The sequence below is a fragment of the Porites lutea genome, chromosome 9, assembly GCF_958299795.1.
Source record: "Porites lutea chromosome 9, jaPorLute2.1, whole genome shotgun sequence".
NCBI classification, from domain to species: Eukaryota; Metazoa; Cnidaria; class Anthozoa; order Scleractinia; family Poritidae; genus Porites; species Porites lutea.
In genome coordinates this window covers 2,126,945-2,141,210 of record NC_133209.1, presented here as the reverse complement: position 1 = coordinate 2,141,210, position 14,266 = coordinate 2,126,945, and the positions used below count along the sequence as shown (strand labels likewise).

Here is a 14,266-nt window from a genome sequence, read left to right as displayed (position 1 = left end):
CATTTTTCAGATTAAGAGAATTATTAACTAGGTCGTTAATTTTTTTTTTTTTTTGAAAATGCCAAAACTTTGGGTCGGTTGGACGACGCCGCTAAACGGAGAAAAGAGGATGGCCCGACGTAAAAAAGCATCACGAGAAAGTCTGTTTTCGCAGTGGTCACGGAGCAATACTTACGAGTATTAGTTAACATAGGTTTTTAAGAGGGAGCTTATATTTAAACAACCTTGGGCGAGGAAAGAAGGCAGCGAAAAAAAATCATTTGGGTTCTTTATTTTGGGTTCTTTATCGGCCACGATGCTACAGTCTTTCTCGCTTGACGAAGTTGATGAGAAAACAGTACTCAAGCATCTGCTTTCTCTAAAGACAAATAAAGCTATTGGCTTGGACAACATCAGTGCGAGACTTTTAAAGTATGGCGCGCGTGCTATTTGTCCCTCGATCACCAAGTTACTGAATCTCTCTATTCGCACTGGCAATTTTCCTGAAATATGGAAATGCTCGAAAGTGGCTGCACTTTTCAAAACTGGAGATAGGAGAGATGCGTCAAATTATCGCCCAATTTCTATTCTGCCAACAATGAGTAAAATTCTGGAAAAAGTCGTCCATTCCCAATTCTATGACTTTCTGAATTCAAATAATCTCCTTTCAAGCAAACAATTTGGCTTCCGTCCCAAACTGTCTACAACATCGGCTCTCACCAGTTTTGCAGATGAGGTCCTATTGCATATGGAGAGTGGAGAACTGTGCGGTGCAGTGTTCCTAGATCTGACCAAGGCATTCGATACCGTTGACCATACGATCTTGCTATCTAAATTGTCGGCTATCAATGTCTCGCCCAGCACTCTACAGTGGTTCAAGTCTTACCTGAATCATCGTAAACAGCGGACTGCCTGTAGCGATGCTGTGTCTGACCCTCTCCCGATGACCTTTGGGGTACCACAGGGGAGCATTCTAGGACCGCTTCTCTTCTTGGTTTATATTAATGACCTTCCGCTGGTTATAAAGAATTGCGAAGTGACTTTGTATGCTGATGACACGGTCCTGTACTACTTTGCTAAAGAGCCACACCTGTTAGAAGAGGCACTAAATGATGATCTCTTGAAAGTTGCCCAGTGGTTACATGGAAATAAGTTAACTTTAAATCTTACTAAGACGAAATCCATGATTATAGGCAGTAATAGGAAACTTGTTGGTATTTCCTCTTTCACGTTATCTATTTTTGACACTGATATAAATTCTGTAAGTAGTTTTAAATATTTGGGAGTTATGTTGTCTTCAACTTTCACATGGTCCGACCATATTGAGTATATTTCATGTAAGGTTAATAAAAACCTTGGTCTTCTACGTAGGATTAAGTATTATTTACCTTATGATGCCCGGTTACTTTTTTATAATAGCTTAGTGCTACCTATTTTTGATTATGCTGATTTAGTCTGGGGTGACAAGGACAATGTCTCACTTATGAAGGAATTGCAAATTCTCCAAAACAAAGCAGCTAAGTTGATATTAGATAGATCACCTCACTCCTCATCCACCGATGCATTGATTGTCTTGAGATGGCTGAATCTTGAAGAACGTAGGAAATGTCATCGATGTATATATGCATACAAGTGTATTAATGGCCAACTTAATCATTCTTTGGACATTGTAAGAAAGAGTGATATACATTCCTACAATACGCGCAATAACGATACTATCAAGCTCCCCAAAATTAAATATAATTGGGGAAAACAACGTTCGCGGTACCACTGTTTCAAAGACTTTAATGAATTAGAGAGAACTGTAAGAAACTCAGCAAGTTTTCCAATTTTTAAGAAGTGTCTTTTTTCTGCTTTTTATAATTGAGTACTTGTAGTGTGTATGTTTTAATTATTTCTGTAACTGGATTTTAGCTTGAATTTTTTTTTTTTTTTTTTTTTTTTTTTTTTTTTTTTTTTCATATATATCGATTTTAGCTTAACCTTTTTATATTTTAATTGTATTATATAATATACATCTCGTAATTAGGACCTCTATGTAAACCACTCTTGTGATGGAGCATCCTATTAAAAGATTGTTATTATTATTATTTAAAACTTTATCGCGTTTATTAAGCCAAGCTCAATCTCTTGAGGACTGTATCCAGGTTAACAAAAAAAAAGAGAAAAGAAAATTTCGTCCTCCGCAACACGATGCATTAAGAATTTTAAAGTCGTAGTCGTCCAGTAGATGTTAAAGAAATTGGCATCAAACAGCGATAGGCGCAAGGAGAATTATTTTTGACGTTGTCGTTGCTTTCGTGTTGGTGGTTGCTTTGAAGCTCCCTAACACGACTCCATTTTCTCGCAATTCCTAAAAGATACTCGAGCACAAAGAAAACCAAACCGAACATAGAAAAATGACCAGAAAGCCTGGGAATCATGTTAGAATTTTAATATATCGGCGAACGTGGGCTATTGCATGAAACTAAAAAATGATTTTCATATCAATATAGCTTCGCATCTAGCCTCGCTTTAAAACACAGCGTTGGGGAATCTCGGAACTAGGCATTACAGTCGTCCAAAGAAAAATTAAAGATAATGCTTGAACAAAATTTTGGGGGCAAACAAGAACAGAATAGACAAAGTTGATTTGTTGTTCTACCCTTTATTAAATCCAGATGGTTTAAAAAGACAAAAACAGCGCCTTCCTGTCCAAAATAGAATCAATTACAGACTGGTTATAAGCTTTAAAAAATTACATCGTATAAGACAGTCTCGCGCGTGTTGTACCTATGGTCTTTCTCTTTATTGGCAGTTTATTGACAAACAGACCAAATAATTCCATGAAAATAAAATAATTGGTATCTGAAATTCAGTAGTAGGTTTTTTAAAACTTATATCAGACAGTTAGCAATCCAAATAACCAACAGGAAGAGGCTAAGCGAGCAACCAACCGACCTTAGATAATGCAGACTGATTGTTTTTGATTACAAAACTTGTCATCATTCTCTACAGATGGCTATAGCAGTGAAATTTTGGGTTGTCCAAAGAATGAGCAAATTATGAGACTAAAATATCCTTCACCGAAGGTAATAAGGAGCTGAAGCAACGACGACGGCATCGAGAACGGATTAAAAGCAATAGGTTTAAATTAGCAAAACAAAACTTTGCACGTACCTCACGCTCTTCTGTACATTCATTTGCCGTTGTTGCACGACCACGACGTGAAATTGCCTAAGTTCACGTTTTCTGGAGGACTTGAACACAAGACAGCGCTTTTCAAATTCTTTTTTAAACTTACATACAGTGCTCTAGAATTCAGCTCCCGAAAAATTCGCCAGCGTTGGACAAATTGAAAGCCACGTAATAACAGGGCCGTAGCCAGGAAGAAACTACAACCGAGGCGAACACACGGTCCGTTGTACGAAATCAGCCGTATGAAATCTTCTAATATTATCAATCTGATAAAAAAAATAAAAATCGACAGTATTGGTAAATTTTACCGAGGCGAGTGCCTCGGTTCGCCTCATACTGGCTACGGCGGTGAATAAGAGCGATGAATTTTGAAACAGCGCGAATTCACTTTTTAATAGACGTTTTCGCCATTTGTCAATTTCGTCGTCGTCGTCATTATTGCTTAAACTCCCTAATGTGAATCCATGCGGACCTACAGAACAGATCAGTAAGTCCCCCGTCCCCTCTCTGTCACTCGCTCTTTCGCCCCTGCTCTTCCTGCTTGGTTTCGTTAAAAGTTGCTTTCTCCACTGACTCAAACGAGCCAGTTGAGAGATAATCAATAATATTATTAATATTCGGCATTATAATAATTATAGTACAGTATTATAATTGATAGTTTATGGAGTGCGAATTGGCACAACACAACTACGTTCAAAAGCCCTGATTCACATTGAGGGATCTAAACGATCCAAATACAATCAAGCACAGTTCATAAATTATGCAATGTTATGCCGTGCAACACGTATTTGTTTTACGAACCATGTACAAAATCACAACACATTACAAAGGTTGAAAGTGATATTCGTAAAATTGACAACCGCTGTTGCTATAGAAGACAAAGTGAACTTACAGTGCAAACACACAACACTTGTTATCAATTACAGAAGATCGTTTACGTCTGTTCGTTAGACAGTCTTTGTTTTTGTTTGTTTTTAGTTTTTTTTTCTTTCTCTTTCGGTATTATTCTTTTATTTGTTTTATGACAATTTATTACACTCACGCGACATTTTCAGATATCCACAGGCTCTCACGTCAAGATCGCAAGACGAACCGCGACGAAAGCCGACGCGAACATGACCCCAACATGAAAGCCTGCTTGAAAGCTAAGAGTGCTCCAAACTCAATTTTGTCGTTTACGGTCTAACGGTGCTTAATCACTGTCATTGCAGTATTACAATCCGTTAGTCTTGAAACATTCCTAGCTAATGTTATAAGAAGGATACAAGACATAAATATTCCACCTATTTTTCTTGTAGAAAAATGAATTCACTTTGAAAACCTTATGAGGTCGACATGATATTTGATGACTAACAGTTTACTTCTTCCTTCGGTTTAACAATGCATTACTGGATTTACCGACATCTTTAAGTCTGGCCACTTTATCGGGTTCAAATCTCATGGATGCCAGTGCGTTGGTCATTTCGTCCTGAAAAAAAAAAGATAGCGTGAACAACATCGCTCTGCGAGCAGCGCCTTGCATTCACTTGCTCGATTGTGGCCCTTCGAAAAAGCCTCCATTTGAATCGAGTACGATCTTTATTGGGCATGCACGGTATGTTGCTAAGATAAAGTCTCGAACCCAGGGCTAATAGCCGTGCACTTGGGCTCAGCTATGACCATTGGTTTATTAACAAACCGATGCTCGCACTCATAAAACCGGTTTAACACTGGAAAACAAGATTGACTAGTCCAATGTTCGGCCTTCGGCGACGTCGAAAGCTTGACAGTATTCAGACAGAACTTCCTTTTCTCCTCCTCACTCGAGAAAACAAAAGGAGGTTCCTCTTGCAGTGTGCAACAACATAGACCGTGTTATTCACAGTAAGTAAATGGTAGCGTTCTATTCAACCAATCCAAATCTGCATTATTATATATGGAAAGAACAATTATTGCCTTTTGTTTTGAAACAAACCCATTTTTAATTGAAATCTCAGCAAATTCACCTACGCCTTCATAGCTTTCTCTTCAGCAAATGCTAGACTTAAAAGTAGTTTACCGACAGCAAGATCAATGAGGGAGCTTTAGCAACAAAGAAGGCGACGGCTGGGAACACGTCACTAAAAAAGTGAATTCGTGCTGTTTTAAACTTCATTGCGCTTATTCCATGCCCTCCAATCAGTCGACTATTGGTGAATTTTTCAGGGGTTTAATTCTACAGGACTGTATCGAAGTTAAGGAAAAAAAGAAGGTTGTTTTCATGTGTTCACAAAACATGAAATTAGGCACTTTCACCTTGTAGTCGTGCATCGTCGTCAAAGGGAATGTACAAAAAAGCGTGATGCACGTGCAAAGTTGTTTTGCTAATCTAAACCTATTGCTTTTTAGTGCTGTTCTCATTGAGATCGCCGTCGTTGTTTAAGCTCCCTAATGACTATTTCAGGATAAAGCAATGAGGGCCGCCAATGTCACGACTATTCAAAGTGGACAGCCTTTATGTATTAGGATTGACCAAAATGAAAATAACTTGGAACGCGGGTTTTTGTGCTCCGCAAAATGACGGACCCTTAAACAACTAGGCGAGACTGATTGCTTCGTAGATGAGCGCTAAATTACCTTGACATCCTGCCAGTTTTCTTCCTCCTCTCTCAATACAGCGGCCGTGTGAAGAGGAGTCGATGGAACCTCAGAGTAGGCCTACAGGGTCAACAAAAAAAGATGTTAAGCAAAATATCATGAGAACCTCGTTAACCCTTTAAACCCCAATATCCAAATACAAATTCTCCAAACTGATCTCCATACATTTCCTTTAAGAATTAGTGGAGAGAATTTGATGGCAGATCAAAGCATTTTCTTTAGTGATCATTTCATAAATTCTCATAACCTAATCTATTAACAAGGTATGAATATTGTTGGGAGAAAATTGATGTTGGTCACCATTGGGAATTAAAGGGTTAAACGGATGCTAGGACCAGCACCTATGACCAACACTCCAGCAATGGTCTATTTAAGTCCCCCTAAGATCGTGAATATAAGAAGCAAGGCAATTTGTTGCTACTGCTTTTGAGTACCATCTTGTCCTCAGTCCGACAGTTAAAGTCCGACAGTTTGCGGACGAAATCTTATTAATGATGCGACCATTCAGTCAAAAAATAGCCTATCACGCAGTGTTATTCACGGTGATTTTACCTTTCAGAAAGCGTTCTAACAAAACGCACCGTTTGTCATCAGATTTGTACAATAACTGTTTCTTGCAACGATATCCCAAGGGCGACGTGAGCCATGCTCACAGAAAGGCGAGTGATCCCGGTCTGTTTCGTCAAGTCTTCTACACGCGTGAGTAAATTGTCCCTACAAATGCAGAAGTGTTTTCTGGGCGGGGACAAAGACTGGCCTCACAGTATACTGTCTGTTGCTGGGGAACACAGCTTTAAAATACGGGTGTACTATAGAGTCTAGGGTATTTACCTTTATCCAAGGATTGTTTATCACTTGCTCCACAGTAAACCTGTTTTGAGGGTCTGTTCTCAAAAGTCCTCGAATCAAATCTTTCGCTGTAGGTGAAAATAGTAAGTCTTGTATAGTATATCTTGGCAAGATATAGCAATAAAAGGGGCACGAACATGGAGAAAGCAACTACATTAAAATTCATAGGCAGATGATCTGAAAGGCCATGGACTAGATAGGTCAATGGATAGTCGATGACCCCTCAGTTCACTTGTTTAAACAGTTGGAAGAGTCCTGATAACTTCTCTTTTCGATGGGTCGAGAACGTGTGATGGCAGAAAATTAAACCACTTTAATTTTTTTTTTTTGAGTTGGTATAACAAAACAATATTAATGACTAATCCCAAGGGAAACAACGCGTTTTGTTTCCCCTTTGGTTCTTGTGGCGCCTGCCATTATGTGCTTATTGGCCCGAGTCTACGAAACACAAACAACGTTTCGGGCTTGTCAAACGACAGAAGATTAGGTCACCATTACCAGTGACACACAAACCTTGCACTTTGCAGAGGAGAAATAGGGACTAGGTTCCAATATTTTTTTTCTACCAACTCTTGAGAAAAACAAGACGTCCACTGATCTGATGGAAAACAGTTCACAACGGGTTTAAGTGTCCACTGCTAAAAATGTCTGTGTATTTTACCTTGATTAGAGACTCGGCTCCACTCAGGGTTTGGAAAGTCATACTGTCCCTGTCTTATCCTCTTACGCATTCCAGGAGAAATGGCTGCTCCGTGATTACTGTAGAATGGTGGAAATCCACATAACCTAGACATTGTTGGAAAAATGACATAACACTTTATTCAACCTGCTACATTGTACCATTCCCCCAGGACAAGTACAGCCCTTTATGCCTGAGTTGATTAAAGATTTCATTTCCAGAGAGTATGGGGTTGGGAATGGAGAAAATCTGAAACATTTCCAGTGTTCTTGCATTAATTCACTTCTCAGTTTTCACAATGGTATTGCCTGGATGAGTCTATGTACATGAATATGTGAGGGGAAATCTCTCTTATTTGTGACTAACAAATTGGAGAAGAAAGAAACTTAAAAAGAAAGGAAGTCAATTTATTTGAAAGTATTTTTATTCAGAAAATTGTTTCAAATATCATTATCTATATTTAAATAAAACATATTTACTTATTGGAAGAAAAGGGGAGTGATGAAAGTTCCAGCCATTGTCTCTTTCTGTGTGTTCATGGGTGGAAACTGGAAGACCACAGAGTGAGAAAAAAAATTCAAATTGCCAGAAATATTGCTTGGGGTGGGGCAATAATATTAAAAAGGAAGAAACTAAATACTGAAACCATACATGATGTTTGAGTAAGTGAATGAAATCTAACTTTGCACTCTAATTTGCTAGACTGTAAAAACAGGCCCCAGTTGTTCAAAAAGTGGATAGCACTATCCACGGGATAAATCGCTATCGAGTGGATAGTGCAATTGGTTTCCCTCATACTTATCCACTGGACAGTGATTTATCCAGTGGATAGTGCTATCCAATGTTTGAACAACCTGGGTCAGAAGTATATCAGCTAAGTTTGTCTGATTCAAGGGAACCATACTTACAGAATATACATGATGACTCCTAATGACCATAGATCACACATTTTGTCATAACTCTCAGGACCTAGCACCTCAGGAGCTAACAAAAAACAAGTCAGTCAGATTAATATGCCAACCCCAGAACAACCACAGTACAGAAAAATCTGAGAACAACTACCCTTGTTATCTTGACGACTTCATTGAAAACGTTTATGGTACACTTGCATTAATACAATGACAACTCAGAATAAACTAGAAACTTAACAGGAACATTTTTTTTAAGTATAAGTAGAAATATTCCCTACTGTGTGCACCTGAATTTAAGAATGTGGATACAGCATTTTGTGAAGGGCAAGTGTAAATTTGCCAGTAAAATGAGATTACAAAGGGAAAAAAATGCAGTCTTGTCTTTAACATCAATAAATTAGTAAGAAGTGACAATTCAAAGTAAACAAGAAAACTACACTATAACTGATAATTTCTCTGGTGTTGGAAATGCAACTTTCCAGACAGGAACAATACCAGTTAACGTACCAACATAGTAAGGAGTGTAGCAGGGTGTTTTAAGATCCAAACCAGCAGTGGTCTCCTTGGCAAACCCAAAATCTGTCAGCTTTAATAATGCATTGGGGGAATTATCAACAAACAACAGATTCTCAGGCTGTGAAATTAACAAAGTAAACCTACTGTTAGTGCAACTCAATCTTGTTAGCTGGGACATTTTAAATTACAGAATGCTCAGGGCTAACAAAACACTTTGATATCCTGCTTTTCCAGGCAGTGCCCTTGCTCCCACACCCAGTTAAGGTGATATGTAAATAGAAAATAATGTATGTAGATGAGAGCAACCTCACTGATCTGTAGTGTATTTGCAGCAACCTTGGAAAATTTAAAAATCAACTTATGTAAACAAAAGTATTGACAATTGAGAGACAAGCATGGATAACACAAGAAAATGGCAATTACCACTTTCAGGAATGGCCATCGTAGAAGCCAACTACACATATGCAGGCAGGTTCATAACCCACCTAGCCCGTACACAGATGTGTTTTTTTTTTTCATTCTTTCCAAAAACATCGGGGAGCGTTAGCGAAGCGAGTGCACCAGAGTGAGTACAAAGCATGAGAACAAGTGCAGAACACGAGAAAGAAAACTAAAGAACAACCCACCTGCTACCCATGATACATACCTTTAAGTCCCTGTGGGCAATATTTAATGAATGCAAATGAGCTGTTGCCAAAGCAATCTGACGCACAACAGCAGCTGCCTCTGTTAATGAGAAATATGAGAATTTACTTCACATGTAACTTAATATTCAGAAAACTTGCGGATTAGCAAGACCTTGAGGAGTTTTAAGTTAGATGGGCATGAAGTATGTCCACACTGTTTCTATACATTTGCTATGATGCTAATGAGGGGAAGTTGTTTCAAAATTACGACTCCACTCAGTTGTGAATCATTTTCCTTTTGTCTCACACCTTTTAACTTTGATTGGGCAGTGATAATGTATGGGGAATTTGACAGGTGCTTGCCCTTAAACTTTGTCCACAGTAGGTGACAAAACTTCCTTTACCCCAAACCACAGGTTTTCTGTCTTTGTTGGGAATTAGAAATAAATTTAAAGTAATTATGGCACTGTGTTTTGAATATTGTCGCAGTATTTTGAATGGTCGAGCAAAAGCACCTACCTCTCTCAGTAAAAGGAGAATCACCTCTCTTCTGAATTCTCTCAAACAGTTCTCCGCCAGTCATGCTACAAAAAAGAGTATCAAAATTAATTTAAACATTTAAGATTTTTACTGTACCAATTACATTTATCACAATTATAGGCCATTTCTGAGTTACAAAATCTCTTACTTTCAAAACGACGCTAAGTGCAAACCCTTCTTGTGTGCATGAGTTTTACTTCCACGAGGAAAAAAAATAATTATTATTTTCATATCAATAGCTTTGCACTTAGCCTCAATTTAAAACAGAGCCTCGCGGCAACTTGGAAATGGCCTTTTTAATATATCTGGATTCAGTTTCCATACATGTATAAGTTAGATTTTCTACAAGTCAGACCTTCAGACACCTTTCTCATATTCACTAGTAAATGCAAACACCACAGGCATGTAGAGCACTTAAAACACTGAAAGCTTTTGAGCCATACATGTCAACATAATTCACTAATGATCAGTGTTCTCCCTAAATTTTAGCTCAGCAGGTAAGGGACCATTCTTGACCAGTAAAGCCAAAAGTATGCGCCAGAGGGGCTCTCTCCTGGCAAGTGGGGGAGGGGGGGTGCTTCACGTTCTTGACGGCTGTTATTTTTGAGCATCCTGTCAACCAATTGACCAAAAAGTATTTTAAACACCTCAAAACAGAGAATTTTATGAATGAAGGCTGCCTTTGCCATTAGGGTCAATTTAGTAACATAAGCCACGGAAGTTGTGCAATTTTCCTGCTGGTCGAGGAAGTCTAGAATTGGGAGAGAAACCCACCAATAAATTGTTAGTCTGCAGTGCTTTGAAAGAATTCAGTCAGTAATCAGAGAGAATAGCTGTGCATACTTTTTATTATTGAAACAACTTATTATTTTTAGTAACACTTCCTGCGGTTGCAGGCAGTAAGAAGTGTTGCTTCAAGCAGTGAGTTTTACGGGTTACCGCCTGACAAGGAGAACACCGAATGCTGAGTAAGGCAAAAACAAATATATGAGATGAAACTTCAACAAACCATTCCATGACAACAAGAAGACAAGTGCTCCCTCCATATTTGTTCTGATAAACATCTTTGATTCCAACAATATATGGGCAGCCAGAAGCCTTCCAGTGAAGTTCGACCTCCCGCCATGCTTTGGAATTATCTTGTAAAACCTTTAAGATATAAACAAAACAACTGAGATTTTCTGAAATATAGGACTGTAGTTAGTAAGTATGCTTTTTAGGCCAGACAGTAACTGAACAACTGAATAATAAGTTGATTAAGTATATATCCTACCCAAATAATGATGATGATGATGATGATGATGATGATAACTTATGTCACGATTATCCCAAAATGGTGACTTTTTACACTTATTTTAGTTTGTGTTGGCTTCAATAATAAATCAACATTAATAAATAAAAGTAGAAGCTTTACCCATGCTTAAACTGAAAAATAGATCAATATTAAGATTAACAGCTGGTATAAAACCTTACGTGAAATGGGCAATCAATGTATCAGGAACATCGTGATTCAAACCTGTCATATGTGCCACATGTTATTTGGAGATGATATTAATGGTCTAGTCAGAATTGTAAGGTATCGCCTCTACAGTTAATTATTAGCTAAGAGCATTCTTGAGATTATTAGACATGGTATTAACATGAATGAAAAGTTTTTTTCTCATTTTATCATAGAAAAAATTATGTTCTGCATAATAATACAGTGCAACAACATTATTGACGCAAATGTTCTCTCCAGCGGGTACCCAACCAAGCTGAAAAATTACGGAAATTCTAAGGGTGACTTGATGCACTTTTTATTAAAGGTTCCATACTTTAAAATGGTTAGAACGTAAAAAAAGAGGTTAATATCAAACCCAGACATAACATTTTACTGGCTACTGGCTGGCCCATGACAAAACCTGATTTCTCAGTCTTTCCTTCAATCAACTAGGTTGTTTTGTTTGGCAAGCTAGGTGTGTGTGACCTTGGCAAAATAATCTTGAAATAGCAGCTGATACAAAAGCAATCAATATACATAAATTTATACCCGGCTATGGGGAAAAGTCAATTTTTTTTTTTTTTTTTGGGGGGGGGGGGGGGGGGTTAAAATGAATAATTCAGTTTCAAAAATAATTTAACTGGTCATTCCCAGCATGGATTTTAATACAAGAAGCGGTGGAATGAAAACTATGTTTAATATCCTATATCCCTATGTTTTAGGAAGTGCTACAAAATCAAATCACAAATAATTAATTCACCTATCAGCACGTACATGGATTGCCTTTTGCAATACTTACCACCGAATTTCTACGAAATCAAGAACATGAACTTTTGTTACACACAAAAGCAGGAAGGAATTCCTCCACAAACTTTAAAACACCTCTTATTGATTCAAACAGTGAGTCAAGAGGTTAAAAACTAAAGCCAGAGTAGTTACACAATAGGGAGTGCGTACTTAAAAATTATGCCATAGTTACCAAAATTACACGCTACGCATATTAAAATACATAAAACTTTCAAGCACTTAAAAGAGCGATATGTATTAAGAATATAATAAAATGATCGTGTGCTTCTTAAGTTAGAAATTGAGTAAATCCTATCTTAAATGGTAGGCCTCCCACAATGAAAGAATCACAAGTGATTAATTACCATCAACGATGGAAAAGAGTTTGCCGAGGCCAGGGACAACAAAAGCCTAAAAACAACCGTACCAATGTTCTTTCTTGCAATAGTCAATAGCTGTGAACCTTTGCTTACCTTCAAGGCGAATCGATGCCTTGTTTTCTTCTCGAAACATTCTAAAACCTTGCCATTGATTCCTACCCCTAAAACCTTCTGTGACAGATCGTAGTCGTTCGTTATGAGCGAGACTTTTGTCTTTAACGGAGGAGGAACTTTAAACAATGGCTTGTTGGCCGAAGACATAGCTAAACGCTCGTATAACAAGCAGACAGTTTATATTCCTCAGCTCTACAGATGAAGAACAGAATATTTGCTGATCGCCAAGAAAAAGCCGATCGATTTTTCTGCTTCTGCGCTCGTCTTCCTTCGAACCCCGGCCCGAGGAAACTGGACCCAAATATCGAGTTGTTGCTATTTTTGGAACACGACCGGAAGTTACAAAACATGACGCAATGTTCGCAATGAGGAAAGCAGATTATTTTATTGTCAGTCTTTTTCACCCGACTGTTTCTCAATAATGCCTCTTATACCAAATGTAGTGTATTCTGAGCAGAAAAATACACATATGCCACATAAAGGATAAAAAAGGTCCCAAAATTGAAATCAACGGCAGCCTAAGATATCTGAACAGGTCATGGGCTCCTGATCTGAAGCATGGCTCCTATGGGACGGTTACAATTCAAACGATTCATTCTTCGTCCGTATGATGAATCATGGATTGGGCTTAAGTACCGTTATTGAAGATATTTTTCTGTTGGATAATTTTTCCCTTCTAATGAAAAGTGCTGACATGACGATTTTTGTTGCAGTTAGTGACATAATACCCTATCTTTAATTCGTTATTCATAATATGTCCCGGACGGGGTATGACTAGTTTGCACTCAAAAGATCGCACAAATACTCCATCTGAACATTTCCTTTCCTTAAGCGTCGAAGTATGACACTGGAGTCTTGGTGAAAAGCCAGTCGACCTTAAAAAGTTCACAGAATTAAGGTGATAAATTCGAGATAAATTGTTTGACTTCGGTCACTAAATATCTGAGTCACGTGAGCAGTGGTGAGAAGCAAGTGCTATGAATCTTCCAGGCATTGATCAAACTGATGAAATCCAAATACAGTGTCTCTCCTAGTGTTTACACCACGTTGCCGCGGGTTAACTATGCCGCACAACCTTGACTACCCTGGTTCCAGAGGTCCGTTGTCGAAATACCTAGCTAGGATGGATGAAAGTAACCGCTGTCGCGCCTTCGTCGTGACCTATCAGAAATAACAACAACAAAAACAACACACCTTAATTTGCATGACTATAAGTAATTACAGTATTGCAAAAGGATAGAGACTAAAAAAAGAAAAACCAAAACATGAAGTGACTAATAAGCTATCTCGTAATTAATTAATAAAACGACTGGCACCCAGGGTGGAGTTTAGACGTACTAAGAAACTCTAAGAAGAAGAATTTTCTGTACCTTCGCTGAAAGCCGCAGACGTTTCCTCAGTTTTCCTATTCTTCGGCAAAACGCTTGATTACTAGCCGCTGTTCTTGAAATCAGCCCACGGTCCTCCCCGAAACACTTTTATCGGGCGGACCCGAGAGAGCAGAGGTAACGTAGCCTACCTTGGCATTTGCTCGAGAGTTTTCCCACGGGGATGTAGTGTGCCATGAAACGAGAACAATAAAAATTAAAAGAAATAAGGGGCAGAAACAATTG

General features: G+C 38.3%; 2 protein-coding genes across 2 annotated transcripts in view; both read right to left on the bottom strand.

Annotated features, from left to right (window-relative positions):
* The window catches only part of LOC140949281 (uncharacterized), a 178,400-nt gene that overhangs the window by 116,344 nt on the left and 47,790 nt on the right, over nucleotides 1-14,266 (bottom strand). The window lies entirely within an intron of this gene.
* On the bottom strand, nucleotides 2,607-12,928 carry LOC140947241 (MAP kinase-activated protein kinase 2-like). Its single transcript, XM_073396300.1, has 10 exons — nucleotides 12,633-12,928; nucleotides 10,903-11,042; nucleotides 9,873-9,937; nucleotides 9,374-9,453; nucleotides 8,719-8,845; nucleotides 8,209-8,284; nucleotides 7,283-7,407; nucleotides 6,604-6,689; nucleotides 5,752-5,832; nucleotides 2,607-4,624 (listed from the first exon to the last, which is right to left on the bottom strand). The coding sequence occupies exons 1-10, from the start codon at nucleotides 12,798-12,800 to the stop codon at nucleotides 4,514-4,516; spliced, it is 1,059 nt and encodes a 352-aa protein (XP_073252401.1). The 5' UTR covers nucleotides 12,801-12,928; the 3' UTR covers nucleotides 2,607-4,513.

Bases quoted from the DNA above. Each gene is read 5' to 3' on its own strand.
- LOC140947241 (XM_073396300.1), bottom strand. From the start codon at position 12,800: ATGTCTTCGGCCAACAAGCCATTGTTTAAAGTTCCTCCTCCGTTAAAG. The intron at 7,408-8,208 runs GTAAGTATGGTT...AACAATGTCTAG, and splicing joins GGAGTCATCATGTATATTCT to GTTATGTGGATTTCCACCAT. The intron at 6,690-7,282 runs GTAAAATACACA...TTTCACCTACAG, and splicing joins GAGCCGAGTCTCTAATCAAG to CGAAAGATTTGATTCGAGGA.